Here is a 22,797-nt window from a genome sequence, read left to right as displayed (position 1 = left end):
GACTCGTAGACACACAGAGACTCATAGAGACACATAGAGACTCATAGAGACACACAGAGACACACAGAGACTCGTAGACACACAGATACTCGTAGAGACTCGTAGAGACACACAGAGACACACAGAGACTCGTAGACACAGAGACTCGTAGAGACTCAGAGACTCGTAGAGACTCAGAGACTCGTAGACACAGAGACTCGTAGAGACTCATAGAGACCCACAGAGACACATAGAGACACACAGACTCGTAGAGACACAGAGACTCGTAGAGACACACAGAGACACACAGAGACACATAGAGACACACAGAGACACATAGAGACACATAGAGACACACAGAGACTCGTAGAGACCCACAGAGACCCACAGAGACCCACAGAGACTTGTAGAGACGCACAAAGACACACAGAGACTCGTAGAGACTCGTAGAGACCCACAGTGACGCACAGAGACGCACAGAGACTCACAGAGATTCGTAGAGACACAGAGACTCATAGAGACCCATAGAGACCAATAGAGACACAGACTCGTAGACTCGTAGAGACACACAGAGACACAGACACAGAGACTCATAGAGACCCATAGAGACGCACAGAGACACACAGACTCGTAGAGACACACAGACTCGTAGAGACACAGAGACTCGTAGAGACACAGAGACTCGTAGAGACACAGAGACTCGTAGAGACTCAGAGACCCACAGAGACTCATAGAGACCCACAGAGACTCACAGAGACCCACAGAGACTCACAGAGATACACAGAGATTCGTAGAGACACAGAGACTCATAGAGACCCATAGAGACCAATAGAGACACACAGACTCGTAGAGACCCACAGAGACACACAGAGACTCGTAGAGACAGATTCGTAGAGATTCGTAGAGACTCATAGAGACCCACAGAGACACACAGAGACACACAGCGACTGGTAGAGACTCACAGAGACTCACAGAGACCCACAGAGACACACAGAGACACACAGAGACACATAGAGACACACAGAGACTCGTAGAGATACAGATTCGTAGAGATTCGTAGAGACTCATAGAGACCCACAGAGACACACAGAGACTCGTAGAGACACAGAGACTCGTAGAGACACAGAGACTCGTAGAGATTCGTAGAGACACACAGAGACTCATAGAGACCCATAGAGACCAATAGAGACACACAGAGACTCATAGAGACCCACAGATTCGTAGAGACTCATAGAGACCCACAGAGACTCATAGAGACCCATAGAGACCAATAGAGACACACAGACTCGTAGACTCGTAGAGACACACAGAGACACACAGAGACACACAGAGACTGGTAGAGACTCACAGAGACCCACAGAGACACACAGAGACACATAGAGACTCGTAGAGACACACAGAGACCCACAGAGACACACAGAGACTCATAGAGATCCATGGAGACACACAGAGACTCGTAGAGACACACAGAGACACACAGAGACTCGTAGAGACACACGGAGACTCGTAGAGACACACAGAGACCCACAGAGACACACAGAGACTCATAGAGACTCATAGAGACCCACAGAGACCCACAGAGACACATAGAGACACACAGAGACTCGTAGAGACACACAGAGACCCACAGAGACACATAGAGACACACAGAGACTCGTAGAGACACAGAGATACACAGAGATACACAGAGATTCGTAGAGACTCATAGAGACTCGTAGAGACACATAGAGACTCACAGAGACTCGTAGACACAGAGACTTGTAGAGACTCACAGAGACTCATAGAGACACACAGAGACTCATAGAGACACACAGAGACTCATAGAGACACACAGAGACTCATAGAGACACACAGAGACTCAGAGACACACAGAGACACACAGAGACTCGTAGACACACAGAGACTCATAGAGACACATAGAGACCAATAGAGACACACAGACTCGTAGAGACCCACAGAGACACACAGAGACTCGTAGAGACAGATTCGTAGAGATTCGTAGAGACTCATAGAGACCCACAGAGACACACAGAGACACACAGCGACTGGTAGAGACTCACAGAGACTCACAGAGACTCACAGAGACCCACAGAGACCCACAGAGACCCACAGAGACACACAGAGACACACAGAGACACACAGAGACACATAGAGACACACAGAGACTCGTAGAGATACAGATTCGTAGAGATTCGTAGAGACTCATAGAGACCCACAGAGACACACAGAGACTCGTAGAGACACAGAGACTCGTAGAGACACAGAGACTCGTAGAGATTCGTAGAGACACACAGAGACTCATAGAGACCCATAGAGACCAATAGAGACACACAGAGACTCATAGAGACCCACAGATTCGTAGAGACTCATAGAGACCCACAGAGACTCATAGAGACCCATAGAGACCAATAGAGACACACAGACTCGTAGACTTGTAGAGACACACAGAGACACACAGAGACACACAGAGACTGGTAGAGACTCACAGAGACCCACAGAGACACACAGAGACACATAGAGACTCGTAGAGACACACAGAGACCCACAGAGACACACAGAGACTCATAGAGATCCATGGAGACACACAGAGACTCGTAGAGACACACAGAGACACACAGAGACTCGTAGAGACACACGGAGACTCGTAGAGACACACAGAGACCCACAGAGACACACAGAGACTCATAGAGACTCATAGAGACCCACAGAGACCCACAGAGACACATAGAGACACACAGAGACTCGTAGAGACACACAGAGACCCACAGAGACACATAGAGACACACAGAGACTCGTAGAGACACAGAGATACACAGAGATACACAGAGATTCGTAGAGACTCATAGAGACTCGTAGAGCCACATAGAGACTCACAGAGACTCGTAGACACAGAGACTTGTAGAGACTCACAGAGACTCATAGAGACACACAGAGACTCATAGAGACACACAGAGACTCATAGAGACACACAGAGACTCATAGAGACACACAGAGACTCAGAGACACACAGAGACACACAGAGACTCGTAGACACACAGAGACTCATAGAGACACATAGAGACCAATAGAGACACACAGACTCGTAGAGACCCACAGAGACACACAGAGACTCGTAGAGACAGATTCGTAGAGATTCGTAGAGACTCATAGAGACCCACAGAGACACACAGAGACACACAGCGACTGGTAGAGACTCACAGAGACTCACAGAGACCCACAGAGACCCACAGAGACCCACAGAGACCCACAGAGACACACAGAGACACACAGAGACACACAGAGACACACAGAGACACATAGAGACACACAGAGACTCGTAGAGATACAGATTCGTAGAGATTCGTAGAGACTCATAGAGACCCACAGAGACACACAGAGACTCGTAGAGACACAGAGACTCGTAGAGACACAGAGACTCGTAGAGATTCGTAGAGACACACAGAGACTCATAGAGACCCATAGAGACCAATAGAGACACACAGAGACTCATAGAGACCCACAGATTCGTAGAGACTCATAGAGACCCACAGAGACTCATAGAGACCCATAGAGACCAATAGAGACACACAGACTCGTAGACTCGTAGAGACACACAGAGACACACAGAGACACACAGAGACTGGTAGAGACTCACAGAGACCCACAGAGACACACAGAGACACATAGAGACTCGTAGAGACACACAGAGACCCACAGAGACACACAGAGACTCATAGAGATCCATGGAGACACACAGAGACTCGTAGAGACACACAGAGACACACAGAGACTCGTAGAGACACACGGAGACTCGTAGAGACACACAGAGACCCACAGAGACACACAGAGACTCATAGAGACTCATAGAGACCCACAGAGACCCACAGAGACACATAGAGACACACAGAGACTCGTAGAGACACACAGAGACCCACAGAGACACATAGAGACACACAGAGACTCGTAGAGACACAGAGATACACAGAGATACACAGAGATTCGTAGAGACTCATAGAGACTCGTAGAGACACATAGAGACTCACAGAGACTCGTAGACACAGAGACTTGTAGAGACTCACAGAGACTCATAGAGACACACAGAGACTCATAGAGACACACAGAGACTCATAGAGACACACAGAGACTCATAGAGACACACAGAGACTCAGAGACACACAGAGACACACAGAGACTCGTAGACACACAGAGACTCATAGAGACACATAGAGACTCATAGAGACACACAGAGACACACAGAGACTCGTAGACACACAGATACTCGTAGAGACTCGTAGAGACACACAGAGACACACAGAGACTCGTAGACACAGAGACTCGTAGAGACTCAGAGACTCGTAGAGACTCAGAGACTCGTAGACTCAGAGACTCGTAGACACAGAGACTCGTAGAGACTCATAGAGACCCACAGAGACACATAGAGACACACAGACTCGTAGAGACACAGAGACTCGTAGAGACACACAGAGACACACAGAGACACATAGAGACACACAGAGACACACAGAGACACATAGAGACACACAGAGACTCGTAGAGACCCACAGAGACCCACAGAGACCCACAGAGACTTGTAGAGACGCACAGAGACACACAGAGACTCGTAGAGACTCGTAGAGACCCACAGTGACGCACAGAGACGCACAGAGACTCACAGAGACACAGAGATTCGTAGAGACACAGAGACTCATAGAGACCCATAGAGACCAATAGAGACACAGACTCGTAGACTCGTAGAGACACACAGAGACACAGACACAGAGACTCATAGAGACCCATAGAGACGCACAGAGACACACAGACTCGTAGAGACACAGAGACTCGTAGAGACACAGAGACTCGTAGAGACTCAGAGACCCACAGAGACTCATAGAGACCCACAGAGACTCACAGAGACCCACAGTGACTCACAGAGATACACAGAGATTCGTAGAGACACAGAGACTCATAGAGACCCATAGAGACCAATAGAGACACACAGACTCGTAGAGACCCACAGAGACACACAGAGACTCGTAGAGACAGATTCGTAGAGATTCGTAGAGACTCATAGAGACCCACAGAGACACACAGAGACACACAGAGACACACAGCGACTGGTAGAGACTCACAGAGACTCACAGAGACCCACAGAGACCCACAGAGACCCACAGAGACCCACAGAGACCCACAGAGACACACAGAGACACACAGAGACACATAGAGACACACAGAGACTCGTAGAGATACAGATTCGTAGAGATTCGTAGAGACTCATAGAGACCCACAGAGACACACAGAGACTCGTAGAGACACAGAGACTCGTAGAGACACAGAGACTCGTAGAGATTCGTAGAGACACACAGAGACTCATAGAGACCCATAGAGACCAATAGAGACACACAGAGACTCATAGAGACCCACAGATTCGTAGAGACTCATAGAGACCCACAGAGACTCATAGAGACCCATAGAGACCAATAGAGACACACAGACTCGTAGACTCGTAGAGACACACAGAGACACAGACACACAGAGACTCATAGAGACCCATAGAGACGCACAGAGACACACCGACTCGTAGAGACACACAGACTCGTAGAGACACAGAGACTCGTAGAGACACAGAGACTCGTAGAGACACAGAGACTCGTAGAGACTCATAGAGACCCACAGAGACTCATAGAGACCCACAGAGACTCATAGAGACCCACAGAGACTCGTAGAGACCCACAGAGACACACAGAGACTCGTAGAGACACAGATTCGTAGAGATTCGTAGAGACTCATAGAGACCCACAGAGACACACAGAGACACACAGAGACTGGTAGAGACTCACAGAGACTCACAGAGACCCACAGAGACACACAGAGACACATAGAGACTCGTAGAGACACACAGAGACCCACAGAGACCCACAGAGACTCATAGAGACCCATAGAGACCAATAGAGACACACAGACTCGTAGACTCGTAGAGACACACAGAGACACAGACACACAGAGACTCATAGAGACCCATAGAGACGCACAGAGACACACCGACTCGTAGAGACACACAGACTCGTAGAGACACAGAGACTCGTAGAGACACAGAGACTCGTAGAGACACAGAGACTCGTAGAGACTCATAGAGACCCACAGAGACTCATAGAGACCCACAGAGACTCATAGAGACCCACAGAGACTCGTAGAGACCCACAGAGACACACAGAGACTCGTAGAGACACAGATTCGTAGAGATTCGTAGAGACTCATAGAGACCCACAGAGACACACAGAGACACACAGAGACTGGTAGAGACTCACAGAGACTCACAGAGACCCACAGAGACACACAGAGACACATAGAGACTCGTAGAGACACACAGAGACCCACAGAGACACACAGAGACTCATAGAGATCCATGGAGACACACAGAGACTCGTAGAGACACACAGAGACACACAGAGACTCGTAGAGACACACGGAGACTCGTAGAGACACACAGAGACCCACAGAGACACACAGAGACTCATAGAGACTCATAGAGACCCACAGAGACCCACAGAGACACATAGAGACACACAGAGACTCGTAGAGACACACAGAGACCCACAGAGACACATAGAGACACACAGAGACTCGTAGAGACACAGAGATACACAGAGATACACAGAGATTCGTAGAGACTCATAGAGACTCGTAGAGACACATAGAGACTCACAGAGACTCGTAGACACAGACTTGTAGAGACTCACAGAGACTCATAGAGACACACAGAGACTCATAGAGACACACAGAGACTCATAGAGACACACAGAGACTCATAGAGACACACAGAGACTCAGAGACACACAGAGACACACAGAGACTCGTAGACACACAGAGACTCATAGAGACACATAGAGACTCATAGAGACACACAGAGACACACAGAGACTCGTAGACACACAGATACTCGTAGAGACACAGAGATACACAGAGATACACAGAGATTCGTAGAGACTCATAGAGACTCGTAGAGACACATAGAGACTCACAGAGACTCGTAGACACAGAGACTTGTAGAGACTCACAGAGACTCATAGAGACACACAGAGACTCATAGAGACACACAGAGACTCATAGAGACACACAGAGACTCATAGAGACACACAGAGACTCATAGAGACACACAGAGACTCAGAGACACACAGAGACTCGTAGACACACAGAGACTCATAGAGACACATAGAGACTCATAGAGACACACAGAGACACACAGAGACTCGTAGACACACAGATACTCGTAGAGACTCGTAGAGACACACAGAGACACACAGAGACTCGTAGACACAGAGACTCGTAGAGACTCAGAGACTCGTAGAGACTCAGAGACTCGTAGACACAGAGACTCGTAGAGACTCATAGAGACCCACAGAGACACATAGAGACACACAGACTCGTAGAGACACAGAGACTCGTAGAGACACACAGAGACACACAGAGACACATAGAGACACACAGAGACACATAGAGACACACAGAGACTCGTAGAGACCCACAGAGACCCACAGAGACCCACAGAGACTTGTAGAGACGCACAGAGACACACAGAGACTCGTAGAGACTCGTAGAGACCCACAGTGACGCACAGAGACGCACAGAGACTCACAGAGACACAGAGATTCGTAGAGACACAGAGACTCATAGAGACCCATAGAGACCAATAGAGACACAGACTCGTAGACTCGTAGAGACACACAGAGACACAGACACAGAGACTCATAGAGACCCATAGAGACGCACAGAGACACACAGACTCGTAGAGACACAGAGACTCGTAGAGACACAGAGACTCGTAGAGACACAGAGACTCGTAGAGACTCAGAGACCCACAGAGACTCATAGAGACCCACAGAGACTCACAGAGACCCACAGAGACTCACAGAGATACACAGAGATTCGTAGAGACACAGAGACTCATAGAGACCAATAGAGACACACAGACTCGTAGAGACCCACAGAGACACACAGAGACTCGTAGAGACAGATTCGTAGAGATTCGTAGAGACTCATAGAGACCCACAGAGACACACAGAGACACACAGCGACTGGTAGAGACTCACAGAGACCCACAGAGACCCACAGAGACCCACAGAGACCCACAGAGACCCACAGAGACACACAGAGACACACAGAGACACATAGAGACACACAGAGACTCGTAGAGATACAGATTCGTAGAGATTCGTAGAGACTCATAGAGACCCACAGAGACACACAGAGACTCGTAGAGACACAGAGACTCGTAGAGACACAGAGACTCGTAGAGATTCGTAGAGACACACAGAGACTCATAGAGACCCATAGAGACCAATAGAGACACACAGAGACTCACAGAGACTCGTAGAGACCCACAGAGACACACAGACACACAGAGACACGTAGAGACACACAGAGACTCGTAGAGACTCGTAGAGACATAGAGACTCGGAGAGACACAGAGACTCGTAGAGATACACAGAGACACACAGAGACACACAGAGACTCGTAGACACACAGACTCGTAGAGACTCGTAGAGACTCATAGAGACACACAGAGACTCGTAGAGACTCATAGAGACACACAGAGACACATAGACAGACAGAGACTTGTAGAGACACACAAAGACTTGTAGAGACGCACAGAGACTCGTAGAGACGCACAGAGACTCGTAGAGACACAGACTCATAGAGACACAGAGACTCGTAGAGACGCACAGAAACACACAGACTCATAGAGACACAGAGACTCATAGAGACGCACAGAAACTTGTAGAGACGCACAGAGACTTGTAGAGACACACAGAGACTTGTAGAGACACACAGAGACTTGTAGAGACACACAGAGACTCGTAGAGACCCACAGAGACTCACAGAGACACACAGAGATTCGTAGACACACAGAGACTCATAGAGACCCATAGAGACCAATAGAGACACATAGAGACACGTAGAGACACACAGAGACTCGTAGAGACTCGTAGAGAAACACAGAAACTCGTAGAGACACACATAGACTCGTAGAGACACAGAGACTCGTAGAGACACACAGGACACACAGAGACACTTAGAGACACTTAGAGACACATAGAGACACACAGAGACACACAGACTCGTAGAGACACACAGAGACTCGTAGAGACTCATAGAGACACACAGAGATACAGAGACTCGTAGAGACTCATAGAGACACATAGACTCCTAGAGACACACAGAGACTTGTAGACACACAGAGACTCGTAGAGACACATAGAGACGCAGAGACTCGTAGAGACTCATAGAGACACACAGAAACTTGTAGAGACACACAGAAACTTGTAGAGACACACAGAGACTCGTAGAGACGCACAGAGACTCGTAGAGACACACATAGACTCGTAGAGACCCACAGAGACCCACAGAGACCCACAGAGACACACAGAGACACACAGAGACACACAGAGACTCGTAGAGACACAGATATTTGTAGAGACTCGTAGAGACTCATAGAGACACATAGAGACACATAGAGACACACAGATACTCATAGAGACACACAGAGACTCGTAGACACACAGAGACACATAGAGACTCATAGAGATACATAGAGACTCGTAGACACACAGAGACTCATGGAGATGCACAGAGACTCATGGAGACCCACAGAGACTCATGGAGACCCACAGAGACACACAGAGACTCATAAAGACACACAGAGACACACAGAGACACATAGAGACACACAGAGACTCGTAGAGACTCGTAGAGACCCACAGAGACCCACAGAGACACACAGAGACTCGTAGACACACAGAGACTCATGGAGATGCACAGATACTCATGGAGACACACAGAGACACACAGAGACACACAGAGACACACAGAGACACATAGAGACACACAGAGACTCGTAGAGACTCGTAGAGACCCACAGAGACACACTCAGACTTGTAGAGACGCACAGAGACTCACAGAGACTCGTAGACACAGAGATCCACAGAGATCCACAGAGACACACAGAGACACACAGAGACACACGGAGACACACGGAGACACACACAGACTCGTAGAGACGCAGACACACAAAGACTCATAGAGACACACAGAGACACACAGAGACACATAGAGACACACAGAGACTCGTAGAGACTCGTAGAGACCCACAGAGACACACTCAGACTTGTAGAGACGCACAGAGACGCACAGAGACTCACAGAGACTCGTAGACACAGAGATCCACAGAGATCCACAGAGACACACAGAGACACACAGAGACACACGGAGACACACGGAGACACACACAGACTCGTAGAGACGCAGACACACAAAGACTCATAGAGACACACAGAGACACACAGAGACTCGTAGAGACACACAGAGACCCACAGAGACACACAGAGACACACAGAGACTCATAGAGATCCATGGAGACACACAGAGACTCGTAGAGACACACAGACACACAGAGACACAGAGACCCACAGAGACCCACAGAGACCCACAGAGACCCACAGAGACACACAGAGACTCGTAGAGACACAGAGATACACAGAGATTCGTAGAGACTCATAGAGACTCGTAGAGACACATAGAGACTCACAGAGACTCGTAGACACAGAGACTTGTAGAGACTCACAGAGACTCATAGAGACACACAGAGACTCATAGAGACACACAGAGACTCATAGAGACACACAGAGACTCGTAGACACACAGAGACTCATAGAGACACATAGAGACTCATAGGGACACAGAGACTCAGAGACACACAGAGACACACAGAGACTCGTAGACACACAGAGACTCGTAGAGACTCATAGAGACTCGTAGAGACACACAGAGACACACTGAGACTCGTAGACACAGAGACTCGTAGAGACTCATAGAGACTCGTAGAGACAGAGACTCGTAGACACAGAGACTCGTAGAGACTCATAGAGACCCACAGAGACACATAGAGACACACAGAGACTCGTAGAGACACAGAGACTCGTAGAGACACACAGAGACACACAGAGACACATAGAGACACACAGAGACACATAGAGACACAGAGACTCGTGAGACCCACAGAGACCCACAGAGACACACAGAGACTCGTAGAGACCCACAGAGACGCACAGAGACGCACAGAGATGCACAGAGACGCACAGAGACTCACAGAGACTCGTCGACACAGAGACTCATGGAGACCCACAGAGACATACGGAGACACACAGAGACTCGTAGAGGCACACAGAGACTCGTAGAGACACACAGAGACACACAGAGACTCGTAGAGACACACAGAGACCCACAGAGACACACAGAGACACACAGAGACTCATAGAGATCCACAGAGACACATAGAGACACACAGAGACTCGTAGAGACACACAGAGACACACAGAGACCCACAGAGACACAGAGACACACAGAGACACATAGAGACTCGTATAGACTCGTAGAGACACATAGAGACTCGCAGAGACTCACAGAGACTCGTAGACACACAGAGACTTGTAGAGACTCACAGAGACTCATAGAGACACACAGAGACTCATAGAGACACACAGAGACACACAGAGACTCGTAGATTACACAGAGACTCATAGAGACACATAGAGACTCGTAGAGACTCGTAGAGACACACAGAGACACAGAGACTCGTAGACACACAGAGACTCGTAGAGACTCGTAGAGACACACAGAGATGCACAGAGACTCATAGAGACACACAGAGACACACAGAGACTCGTAGATTACACAGAGACTCATAGAGACACATAGAGACTCGTAGAGACTCGTAGAGACACACAGAGACACAGAGACTCGTAGACACACAGAGACTCGTAGAGACTCGTAGAGACACACAGAGATGCACAGAGACACGTAGAGACACACAGAGACACACAGAGACACACAGAGACACGTAGAGACACACAGAGACTCTTAGAGACTCGTAGAGACATAGAGACTCGGAGAGACACAGAGACTCGTAGAGACTCGTAGAGATACACAGAGACACACAGAGACACATAGAGACACACAGAGACTCGTAGATATCTTTAATTAACATCTCTAAATAATCTCTAAATAATATCTCTAAATAATCTCTAAATAATATCTCTAAATTATATCTCTAAATCATATCTCTAAATAATCTCTAAATAATATCCCTAAATAATATCTCTAAATTAGATCTCTAAATTACATCTCTAAATTACATCTCTAAATAATATCTCTAAATAATCTCTCTAAATAATATCTCAAAAATATCTCTAAATAATCTCTAAATAATATCTCTAAATAATATCTCTAAATAATATCTCTAAATAATATCTCTAAATTATATCTCTAAATTATATCTCTAAAGAATATTTCTAAATAATCTCTATAAATAATCTCTATAAATTACATCTCTAAATTACATCTCTAAATAATATCTCTAAATAATATCTCTAAATAATATCTCTAAAAATATCTCTAAAAATATCTCTAAAATATCTCTAAATAATATCTCTAAAAAATATCTCTAAAACGTATTTAAGTTGTAATTCTCTCCAGACGCGACCCTGGCTGTCACAGACGAGAGCTCAAACGAAGTTGGCTTAGCAGCAGCATTGTCGGAATTGTATAGCAGGAGCCAAATTCCACGGGGGGACAGAGAGAGAGATCGAACCCACGACCTCCTGTACACCAGGCGAGGTAGTTAACATCTCCTAGCCACTGTGATGATGATGAGAGAGAGAGAGAGACGCAGACTCCAAATATACAGCAGCAGGCGTCGTCAGGGTCTGGATCGAACCCACGACCTCCTGCGCACCAGGCGAGGTAGTCAACATCTCATAGCCACCGTGATGATGATGATGAGAGAGACACAGACTCCAAATCTACAGCAGCAGGCGTCGTCAGGGTGGGGATGTGTGTCGATGGTGGATGATGATATTGATGATGGTGGTGGCGATGGAGATGATGTCGATGGTGATGGTGGATGATGATGTTGATGATGGTGGTGGCGATGATGGTGCAGGTGATGTTGTCCCCGACACTCTACACGCACACCGGTGGTGATGGGGGAGATGTTGATGTCATCACCGCCCGCGTCCTCATCACCGCTCGCTTCTCCGGGGTCAACATCAACGTCACCAGCGACTCCACGCGGATACCCCGGTCTCAACCACCACCACAACTAGCACAATTACCACCACAACCACCATAACAACCACAACCACCACCACAACCACCACAACTACCACCACAATCACCATCACAACCACCTCAACCACCTCAACCACCACCACAACCACCATCACAACCACCACCACAATCGCAACCACCATCACAACCACCACCACAACTATCACAACTACCACCACAACCACCATAACAACCACCACCACAACCACCACAACTACCACCACAACCACCATCACAACCACCACAACCACCACTACAAACACAACCACCATCACAACCACCACCACAACTACCACCACAACCACCATAACAACCACCACCACAACTACCACCACAACCACCATCACAACCACCACCACAATCGCAACCACCATCACAACCACCACAACTACCACAACTACCACCATAACCACCATAACAACCACAACCACCACAACTACCACCACAACCACCATCACAACCACCACCACAATCACAACCACCATCAAAACCACCACCACAACCACCATCACAACCACAATCAACATCACCAGGGACTCTACATAGCTACCCTGGTCTCAACAACCACCACCACAACCACCACAACTACCACAACTACCACCACAACCACCATAACAACCACAACCACCACAACCACCACAACTACCACCACAACCACCATCACAACCACCACAATCACAACCACCATCACAACCACCACCACAATCAACATCACCAGCGACTCCACATAGCTACCCTGGTCTCAACCACCACAACCACCACCACAACCATCAATACCACCGCCATTCGCCACTAAGTGACGGTGATGTCACTACGGCTCCCGTGCCAGGCTAGGTGCACTTTGAGGCTATCACGTGAAGTTGTCGAAGGCTCTCTGCTGACAGGAGATCACGGGACAGACCCAGCAGGTGCCGTGGGTTGGCTGACTGAGATGACCGGCAGATGCACCACCGGCTGTACCCCCTTGCTGTGCCAGGCTAGGTGCAGGAAGTCACGGGGACAGACCCTGCAGGTGCCATGGGTTGGCTGAGATGACCGGTAGATGCACTACCGGCTGTGCCCCCTACTGTGCCAGGCTAGGTGCAGGAGGTCACGTGTACAGACCCATGGGTTGGATGACTAGCCGATGCACCACCAGCTGTACACCCCCCCTACTGTGCCAACTCGCTGCGTTTTAGCCCCCCCGGCGCTCCGCTCGTTGTTGTGAGCGTCGCTCCTCCAGCCCTCCGTTGTTGTTGCTGAAGGGCGACTGCCTCCAACTGCCCGGTAGCAGCGTCCTTCACGAGCCTCCTCAACCACAACCACCACAACAACAACCACATCAATCACAGCGACTCCACACAGCTCCGGGTTTTCCCCCTCCACATTTATAATCGACATGACCACACGTTTAGAGAGTGTTTGGCTGCTGCTGTTCATTTCCACGTGGTGATGATGATGATGGTGGTTTAGTTTTAGTTTAGTTTCTTTATTTTGGTATAGCCCTGTGAGCCATTCGGCTCTTGAATCGGGTACAACCACAACAAACAAAAAAACGAAAACACGAACAAGAAAAACATCTTAAAGTGACTTTGTGTGACTGTGCAAAACAGAAAATCCATGAAAAAAAACAGCAAAACATTCCTGAAAAAGCACCGCACACCAACGCTGTGTGCAACAATTCCCAGTGGGATGCAAGTCAAACAACAACAACAACAACCACAATAAAACTTAGATTAAGGCCATCAGTCTAACTCCGTACTACAACAAAACAAACATGTCCAAACCAAAAAACGTTTTCGAAATCAAAAAATAAAGCCATAATTGCAACGTAACAGTGATCATAGGGACTGTGATCGAATTTTTACAATAAACTACATAAATAACATGTAACACCAAACCCTAGAGCCATAGCTGGCTGCATGGTGGTGATGATGATGGTGGTGATGATGAACCACCCGTTGAGCTGTTATCATTTGCAATAGGCAGAGTCACTTATGAAAAAGAGCGTCACGTAGCTCGGTGAGCCTTACCTGGTAAAATAAATTTGTTCAGTTTTAGTATGGGTCTCGTTGAGTATCGGTTTCTGTGGGTCTCTACGGTTTATATATTAGGGTCTCTGTGGGTCTCTGTAGGTCTCTACGGTTTATATATTAGGGTCTCTGTGGGTTTCTGTGGGTCTCTACGGTTTATATATTAGGGTCTCTGCGGGTCTCTGTGGGTCTCTACGGTTTATATATTCGGGTCTCTGTGGGTCTCTGCGAGTCACGCATTTTAGAATATTTTGCTGCTATAAATTTCCACATGGTGATGATGATGATGTTGTTGTTGAGCCACTTGATTGAGATGTCGTTTGTGTGCCAAGTCACTTCTGAAGAACGGCTACACAGCTCGGCGAGCCTTGCCCCCCGGGTAAAACAGAAAGTTTAGTTTTCGAGATTTGCATGATGCGTCACTGGTGAGATGCCTCTTATACTCCCCGCCTAATTGTACGCACATCCGTCTGAGCGACTCCGTGGCCAGAGCCAAAGTTGCCGGCTCAAACCTTCGTTCGGGGTGGGGGGGGTGGGGTGGGGGGGGTGGTGGGGGGCTGTTCAACTCGGCACATCGTCCCTCCGCGGTCAGCGCGAATGATTTGCGGCGCCGGCCGGTGAAAATGAACTAAAACCGCAAAAACAGCTGACGGGTTTTCGTAAGCTTAATTCATAACAATCCTGATTCTTCGCTCTTGCGATTGTCCCACCCGATGACGAACGCTGGAGTCGCGATCGAAACGTCCCGTGATCCGCTTGATTTTCTCCACCCACCACGTGATGACTTTAGCGAGAGACCCAAAGAGTGCGGATTCCTGCAGCCGCGAAATCTCCCAGTCGAAGACGACAATCCTTCGAGCGGCGACGCAAGCCAACGCCTCTGCCTTCCCTCCCGCACCTCCCCCGCCCGCCCAGGGCGCTCTGGAAGTCGCTGCCGGTCCTGGAATCGAACTCGGGCTTCAACCTATCGGGCGCCCACGCCATCGCCTTCTACCTGGCCGGGCTGGGGCCGGGGCCGGGCGCGGACCGCTGGGCGGGACTAGGCCAGGGGGCGGAGCAGGAGGCGACCGTCCTCCAATGGGTGGCCCTGGCCGAGGGCACGTTGCTCCCGGCGACCGTCGCCACGTGCTTTCCCTCCGTCGCCAGGGGCGACCACCGCAAGGTGAGCCAGAGGACCGACCCCCCCCCCCCGCCCCGCCGCCTCCGGAAGCTCCGGTTTCAAAGCGTTTCCGGCCGCTGCCGTGAAATTTCCGCACGTCTCCTGGTGCGACGCCGCTTGAGACGAGGCTCCAGGGAAAGCCGTCTCTGGCGTCGGACCGGTCGGTTTAAAAAACAGTGCAGACGCTGTCGGGGTGAGTTTTTTTGTTTGTTTGCATTCCGACCACGAGTGTTGTGCCTGATGCAGACACGATTCCTCGTTTAAAGGTTTCAGTTTTGTTAACAGAATAAAGGGGAAACCTATTATCGTATTTTTGTGCTGGCAAAGGAGATCCCGTGATGATGTTGTTGATGTTGATGATGATGTTGTTGTTGTTGATGTTGTTGTTGATGTTGTTGTCGGTCACTTCCTCACGACTCCACACAGCTCCGGTTCTTCCCCTCCACGTTGAGAATCGATGTCGCGAGTTTCAGTAACTTGGCTGCCCACGCGATGACGACGATGATGACGATGACGATGATAATGATGACGATGACGATGATGATGATGACGATGACGACGATGACGACAATGATGACGACGATGATGATGACGACGATGATGACGATGATGACTATGATGATAACGACGATGATGACGATGACGATGATGACGATGACGATGATGACATCGATGATGACGATGATGAAGACGACGACGATGAGCCACTCCGTTGAGCTATCGTTTGCGATGGCGAGCGTCGCTTCTGATAAAAGAGAAACAGTGGGAGCCTTACCTGTCAAAAAAATAAAAACAGCACTTGCCCCGATAGTCCCGTGTAGGCTACGCAATGAGATCTTTGGTCGGCACGCTGCGATTCGAAAACCCGGCGGAGACCCGGGCTCGATTCCCCGGCGACGGTTGTCCGAACCCGGTGCCTCCCCCGAGGTCGACTCGGCCTCAAACGAGAGTAACCTGTTGACCCCGGGGGGGGGTGGTGGACGGTAAACATCGCCGCCGGGGAGACAAAGGCGGCCGGGGGCACGCGTCGGCACTGGCCGCCCGCCACCCCCCCTCGTTGCGCCGTTGACTCCACCTGCCCCAGCGGTCCGCTAGAGCAGGGGTCCCCAACCCCCGGTCCGCGGACCGCTACAGCAGGGGTCCCCAACCCCCGGGCCGCGGACCGCTAGAGCAGGGGTCCCCAACCCCCGGTCCGCGGACCGCTAGAGCAGGGGTCCCCAACCCCCGGTCGCGGACCGCTACAGCAAGGGTCCCCAACCCCCGGTCCGTGGCCTGTTAGGAACCGGGCCGCACAGCAATAATGGGCCCGCCCATTATTCTATTATTTACCACTTCCATCCGCGCCTCTTTCCCGCACCGCGCAACTCATCTCAGTCACGTGGTGTTGGTAAGCCCACAAGCTAACCGCCTAGTAGCCACAATGAGTAAGCCCACAAGCTCTAACCCCTAGTAGCCACAATGAGTAAGCCCACAAGCTCTAACCCCTAGTAGCCACAATGAGTAAGCCCACAAGCTCTAACCCCTAGTAGCCTACATGAGTAAGCCCACAAGCTAACCCCTAGTAGCCTACATGAGTAAGTAAGACTCAATGTTGAACCCCACCGTCCCCCCGGTCCATGAAAATTTTTTTTTTTGTCTTCCACGAAACCGGTACCCTGGCGCCAAAAAAGATTGGGGGGTGGGGGGCCCCCTCTTGTCTTGCTCAGGCGGCGTCGCGAGCCCGAGCGGAGATCTTCACCGTCCTCTCTGCCCTGGACTCGACCCTGCGCCACCGGACCTTCCTGGTCGGCGAGCGCCTCTCCCTCGCCGACGTCTCCGTGGCGACGGCCCTGCTGCTGCCCTTCGCGCACGTGAGTGTGGCGGGGGTCGGGGGGGGGGGGGGAGGGGCGGTGGGGCGCTCGCGATGGCCGTGTCTCCCCCACACCCCCCCCCCCCGCCCCCCCGCGCATCTCCACGTGACCCCACATCTACTCCGCGTCTCCCGCCTGCCACCCGCACGTCTCCCGCCCGTCCCCCTGGCTGGCCTCGTCTCTCCCCACGCCCTCCCCCCAACCCCCCCCCCCCACCCCCCGCCCCCCACAATCTGCCAAAACGCGCCCCCACGGCCTCCGCGGTCGTTTTGGCGCGCGGCGGAGCGGCGTTCCTGCCGCCGTGTCCGAAACCCCGGCCCGGGAGTCCCGACTCGGACTCCCGGCGACGGTCGTCTTGACGCCGGCTCCCGAGGCGGGGGGGGGCCCGCCCCCGCCCCCGCCCCCCCCCTTTCCCCCGCCCAGGTCTACCGGGCCTCAGGCGAGTATCGGCCGGTGGCGGCGTCTTCGTGAAAACATCGCCCGCTCGGCGAGACGGCGAAGCCGGCCCGGGGTGCCGGCCCGCCCCGACCTCCCGCCGCTCGCTTCGAAACGGCACTTGCCCCGACGCTCTGCTGCAGCCTGTCCCTTGGACGGCGGCGACTTTTTGCCTTTTGCCTTTGCCTCGTTGCAGGTGTTGGACGCCGCCGCCCGCGGGCGCTACCCTCACGCCACGCGCTGGTTCCTCACCTGCGCCCATCAGCCCGAGTTCCTCTCCGTGCTGGGGCCCGTGGCCCTGCCGCGCCAGCCCGCCGGGGACGGGGGTCACCCGGCTCCGGCCAAGGGTCAGCCCGCCGGGGCCGAGGGTCAGCCGGGCCCGGCCAAGGGTCAGCCCGCTGGGGCCGAGGGTCAGCCCGCCGGAGCCAAGGGTCAGCCCGCCGGGGCCAAGGGTCAGCCGGCCCCGGCCAAGGGTCAGCCCGCCGGGGAGAAAGGTCAAGCGGCCGCAGAGGGCGCAGGTGGGTGACCGGGCGTGGGTGACCGCGGGTGACCGGGCGTGGGTGACTGTGGGTGACTGCGGGTGACTGTGGGTGACTGTGGGTGACCGCGGGTGACTGTGGGTGACTGTGGGTGACTGTGGGTGACCGCGGGTGACTGTGGGTGACTGGGTGACCGCGGGTGACTGTGGGTGACCGCGGGTGACTGTGGGTGACCGTGGGTGACCTGGTGTGGGTGACTGTGGGTGACTGTGGGTGACCGCGGGTGACTGTGGGTGACTGTGGGTGACTGTGGGTGACCACGGGTGACTGTGGGTGACTGTGGGTGACTGTGGGTGACCGCGGGTGACTGTGGGTGACTGTGGGTGACCGTGGGTGACCTGGCGTGGGTGACTGTGGGTGACTGTGGGTGACTGTGGGTGACTGTGGGTGACCGCGGGTGACTGGGCGTGGGTGACTGTGGGTGACTGTGGGTGACTGTGCGTGACCGTGGGTGACTGGGCGTGGGTGACCGTGGGTGACTGTGGGTGACCGTGGGTGACTGTGGGTGACTGCGGGTGACTGCGGGTGACTGTGGGTGACCGTGGGTGACCGTGGGTGACCGCGGGTGACTGTGGGTGACCGCGGGTGACCGGGCGTGGGTGACCGTGGGTGACAGTGGGTGACCACGGGTGACTGCGGGTGAGCGTGGGTGACTGTGGGTGACCGCGGGTGACCGTGGGTGACTGTGGGTGACTGCGGGTGACTGTGGGTGACTGTGGGTGACTGTGGGTGACTGCGGGTGACTGTGGGTGACTGTGGGTGACCGCGGGTGACTGTGGGTGACTGTGGGTGACTGTGGGTGACCACGGGTGACTGTGGGTGACCACGGGTGACCGTGGGTGACTGTGGGTGACCGCGCCGTACGCCGCCCTCCTTCCGCACAACGCGGCCCGATTGTGAATCAAGCTGTCGGGCGACGCACCAACGTGGATTGTTTATTTACCTCCCTCCGCTCCTCCCCTTCCTCCACCCCTCTCTCCTCCCTTCTCCCCCCACCTCCTTCCCCCCACCTCCTTCCCCCCACCCTCCCCCCACCTCCTTCCCCCCACCCTCCCCCCACCTCCTTCCCCCCCTCCTGCAGCGAACGGAGACGACGCTAAGCCCAAGACGCCGGCGCAGCTCAAGAAGGAAGCGAAGAGGAAGGAGAAGCTGGACAAGTTCCAGCAGAAGCAGGAGAAGGTGAAGGAGTCTCGGGCCGACGAGGTGAGAGGGCCCCCCCCCCCCCACGTACCCCTGAGGTCATCGTCGTCGTCTTTCACTTCCTCCTCTTCCTCCTCTTCTTATTCACCCATGGACCGGTGATCCCAAGCTCCAGTCCAGGTTTCCCTTGGCTCGGTGTTGAATCCAAGGGCCATCGATTCTCAAATCCAGTCCCGAGTTTTTTTTTCTTGCTTGAATCCAGGGTCCATTCGGTGACAAATCCGTTCAAGTCCGTGGACCGCCTAACCTCGCGAATCCCGGTTCGGGTTTTCCTCCCTCCCAGAGTCCGGCTTCCAAGCCACGTGTGTATTGAAGGCTCCGCTCCGTGTTTTTTTTTATTTATCCCGTGCAGCAGCAGCAGCAGCAGCAGAAGAAGAAGGCCAAGGTGGAGAAGAAGGAGCTGGAGGTGATCACCTACGACGTGGACACCCCGCCCGGGGAGAAGAAGGGTGAGAGGCGTGCACCTAGCCTGGCGCGGTGACGCGGTGACGCTGCCGTTGTTGCGTCTGTGTGCGCGCGTGTGTGTGTGTGTGTGCGTGTGTGCGACTCAGCCTCAAGTGAGTACCTGGTGCTGTGTGTGTAGTAAACATCGCCACTGGGGAGACAAAGGCGGCCGGGCGTGGTGCTGGCCACCCGCCCCCTCGTGTGCCACAGTGCCGGTAGCCTTCGTAGGCGCCGCTCGCTAACGGCACTTGCCCCCAACAGTCCGTTAAGGCTATACGGGAGATCTTTGTATTTGTTGCGTGCGTGTGTGGTGCGTGAGTGGTGCGTGTGTGGTGCGTGTTATGTGTGGTGTGTGCTGCGTGTGTGTGTACTGTGTGTGCTGTGCTGTGTGTGCTGTGTGCGTGCTGCGTGTGTGTGTGCTGCGTGTGTGCTGAGTGTTTGTGTGGTGTGTGTGTGCTGCGTGTGTGTGGTGTGGTGTGTGCTGTGTGTGCTGTGTATGTGTGTGTGTGTGCTGTGTGTGCTGTGTATGTGTGTGTGCTGTGCGTGCTGTGTGTGCTGTGTGATGAGTGTATGTGTGCTGTGCGTGAGTGTATGTGTGCTGTGTGTGCTGTGCGTGCTGTGTGTAGACGTGTCAGGCCTCATGCCCGAGGCATACAGCCCTCGCTACGTGGAGGCTGCCTGGTACCCCTGGTGGGAGAAGCAGGGATTCTTCAAGCCCGAGTACGGGGTACGTGGGAGGGGGGCACGTGGGGGGGGGGGTACGTGGGGAGGGAGGGGGGACATGGGGGGGGTGGTGCACGGGGTACGTGGGGGGGGGGCACGGGGTACGTGGGGGGGGGGACACGGGGTACGTGGGGGGGGGGGGGGGGGCACCGGGCACAGGGAGGGGTGTAAGGGGGGGACTGAAGGCATGGGAAGCGCTCAGACATGGATGGCTTGGCGGTTGTTGTTGTGTCTTGTTGTTGTGTCTTGTTGTGTCTTGTTGTGTCTTGTTGTTGATGACGTGTCTTGTTGTGTCTTGTTGTTGTTGATGATGTGTCTTGTTGTGTCTTGTTGTTGTTGATGTGTCTTGTTGTTGTTGATGATGTGTCTTGTTGTGTCTTGTTGTTGTTGATGATGTGTCTTGTTGTGTCTTGTTGTTGTTGATGTGTCTTGTTGTTGTTGATGTGTCTTGTTGTGTCTTGTTGTTGTTGATGGTGTCTTGTTGTGTCTTGTTGTTGATGATGTGTCTTGTTGTTGATGATGTGTCTTGTTGTTGTCTTGTTGTTGTTGATGTGTCTTGTTGTTGATGTGTCTTGTTGTGTCTTGTTGTTGTTGATGTGTCTTGTTGTGTCTTGTTGTTGATGATGTGTCTTGTTGTTGTTGTTGATGATGTGTCTTGTTGTGTCTTGCTGTTGATGACGTGTGTTGTTGTGTCTTGTTGTTGTTGATGATGTGTCTTGTTGTGTCTTGTTGTTGTTGATGTGTCTTGTTGTTGATGTGTCTTGTTGTGTCTTGTTGTTGTTGATGTGTCTTGTTGTGTCTTGTTGTTGATGACGTGTCTTGATGTTGATGTGTCTTGATGTGTCTTGTTGTTGACGTGTCTTGTTGTGTCTTGTTGTTGTTGACGTGTCTTGTTGTGTCTTGTTGTTGTTGACGTGTTAGCGTGCGAGTGTGTCGGAGGAGAACCCCAAGGGGGTGTTCATGATGTGCATCCCCCCGCCCAACGTGACCGGCTCCCTGCACCTGGGCCACGCACTCACCAACGCCGTGGAGGACACGCTCACCCGCTGGTAAACATCACGCTCACCCACTCGCTCACCCACTCGCTCACTCACCCACTCGCTCACCCGCTCGCTCACCCACTCGCTCACTCGCCCGCTCGCTCACCCATTCGCTCACCCGCTGGTGAACCTCACGCTCACCCACTCGCTCACTCGCCCGCTCACTCACCCACTCACTCACCCACTCGCTCACCCGCTGGTGAACCTCACGCTCGCTCACTCGCTCACCCACTCACTTCACCCCCTCACTCATCCACTCACCCACTCACCCACCCA

At 52.3% G+C, this 22,797-nt stretch overlaps 1 protein-coding gene across 3 annotated transcripts in view; it reads left to right on the top strand.

The window, feature by feature from the left end:
- The window catches only part of VARS1 (valyl-tRNA synthetase 1), a 76,972-nt gene that overhangs the window by 1,439 nt on the left and 52,736 nt on the right, over positions 1–22,797 (top strand). Inside the window, exons 2-9 of one of the 3 annotated variants that reach the window (XM_076056084.1) lie at positions 12,953–13,092; positions 16,047–16,293; positions 17,997–18,140; positions 18,772–19,093; positions 20,196–20,317; positions 20,673–20,763; positions 21,385–21,485; positions 22,403–22,530. In XM_076056084.1, the coding sequence (XP_075912199.1) occupies positions 12,956–13,092; positions 16,047–16,293; positions 17,997–18,140; positions 18,772–19,093; positions 20,196–20,317; positions 20,673–20,763; positions 21,385–21,485; positions 22,403–22,530 (1,292 nt within the window). In that variant the 5' untranslated portion in view covers positions 12,953–12,955. Of the gene's footprint in view, positions 1–12,952; positions 13,093–16,046; positions 16,294–17,996; positions 18,141–18,771; positions 19,094–20,195; positions 20,318–20,666; positions 20,764–21,384; positions 21,486–22,402; positions 22,531–22,797 lie in introns of all 3 variants that reach the window. The other 2 variants (XM_076056083.1, XM_076056082.1) reach the window with 2 other exon arrangements.

Source organism: Petromyzon marinus, chromosome 74 (genome assembly GCF_048934315.1).
Source record: "Petromyzon marinus isolate PM22_M1 ecotype Great Lakes invasive population chromosome 74, UKy_Petmar_22M1.pri1.0, whole genome shotgun sequence".
NCBI classification, from domain to species: domain Eukaryota; kingdom Metazoa; phylum Chordata; class Hyperoartia; order Petromyzontiformes; family Petromyzontidae; genus Petromyzon; species Petromyzon marinus.
This window is presented reverse-complemented; position numbering and strand designations above follow the sequence as displayed.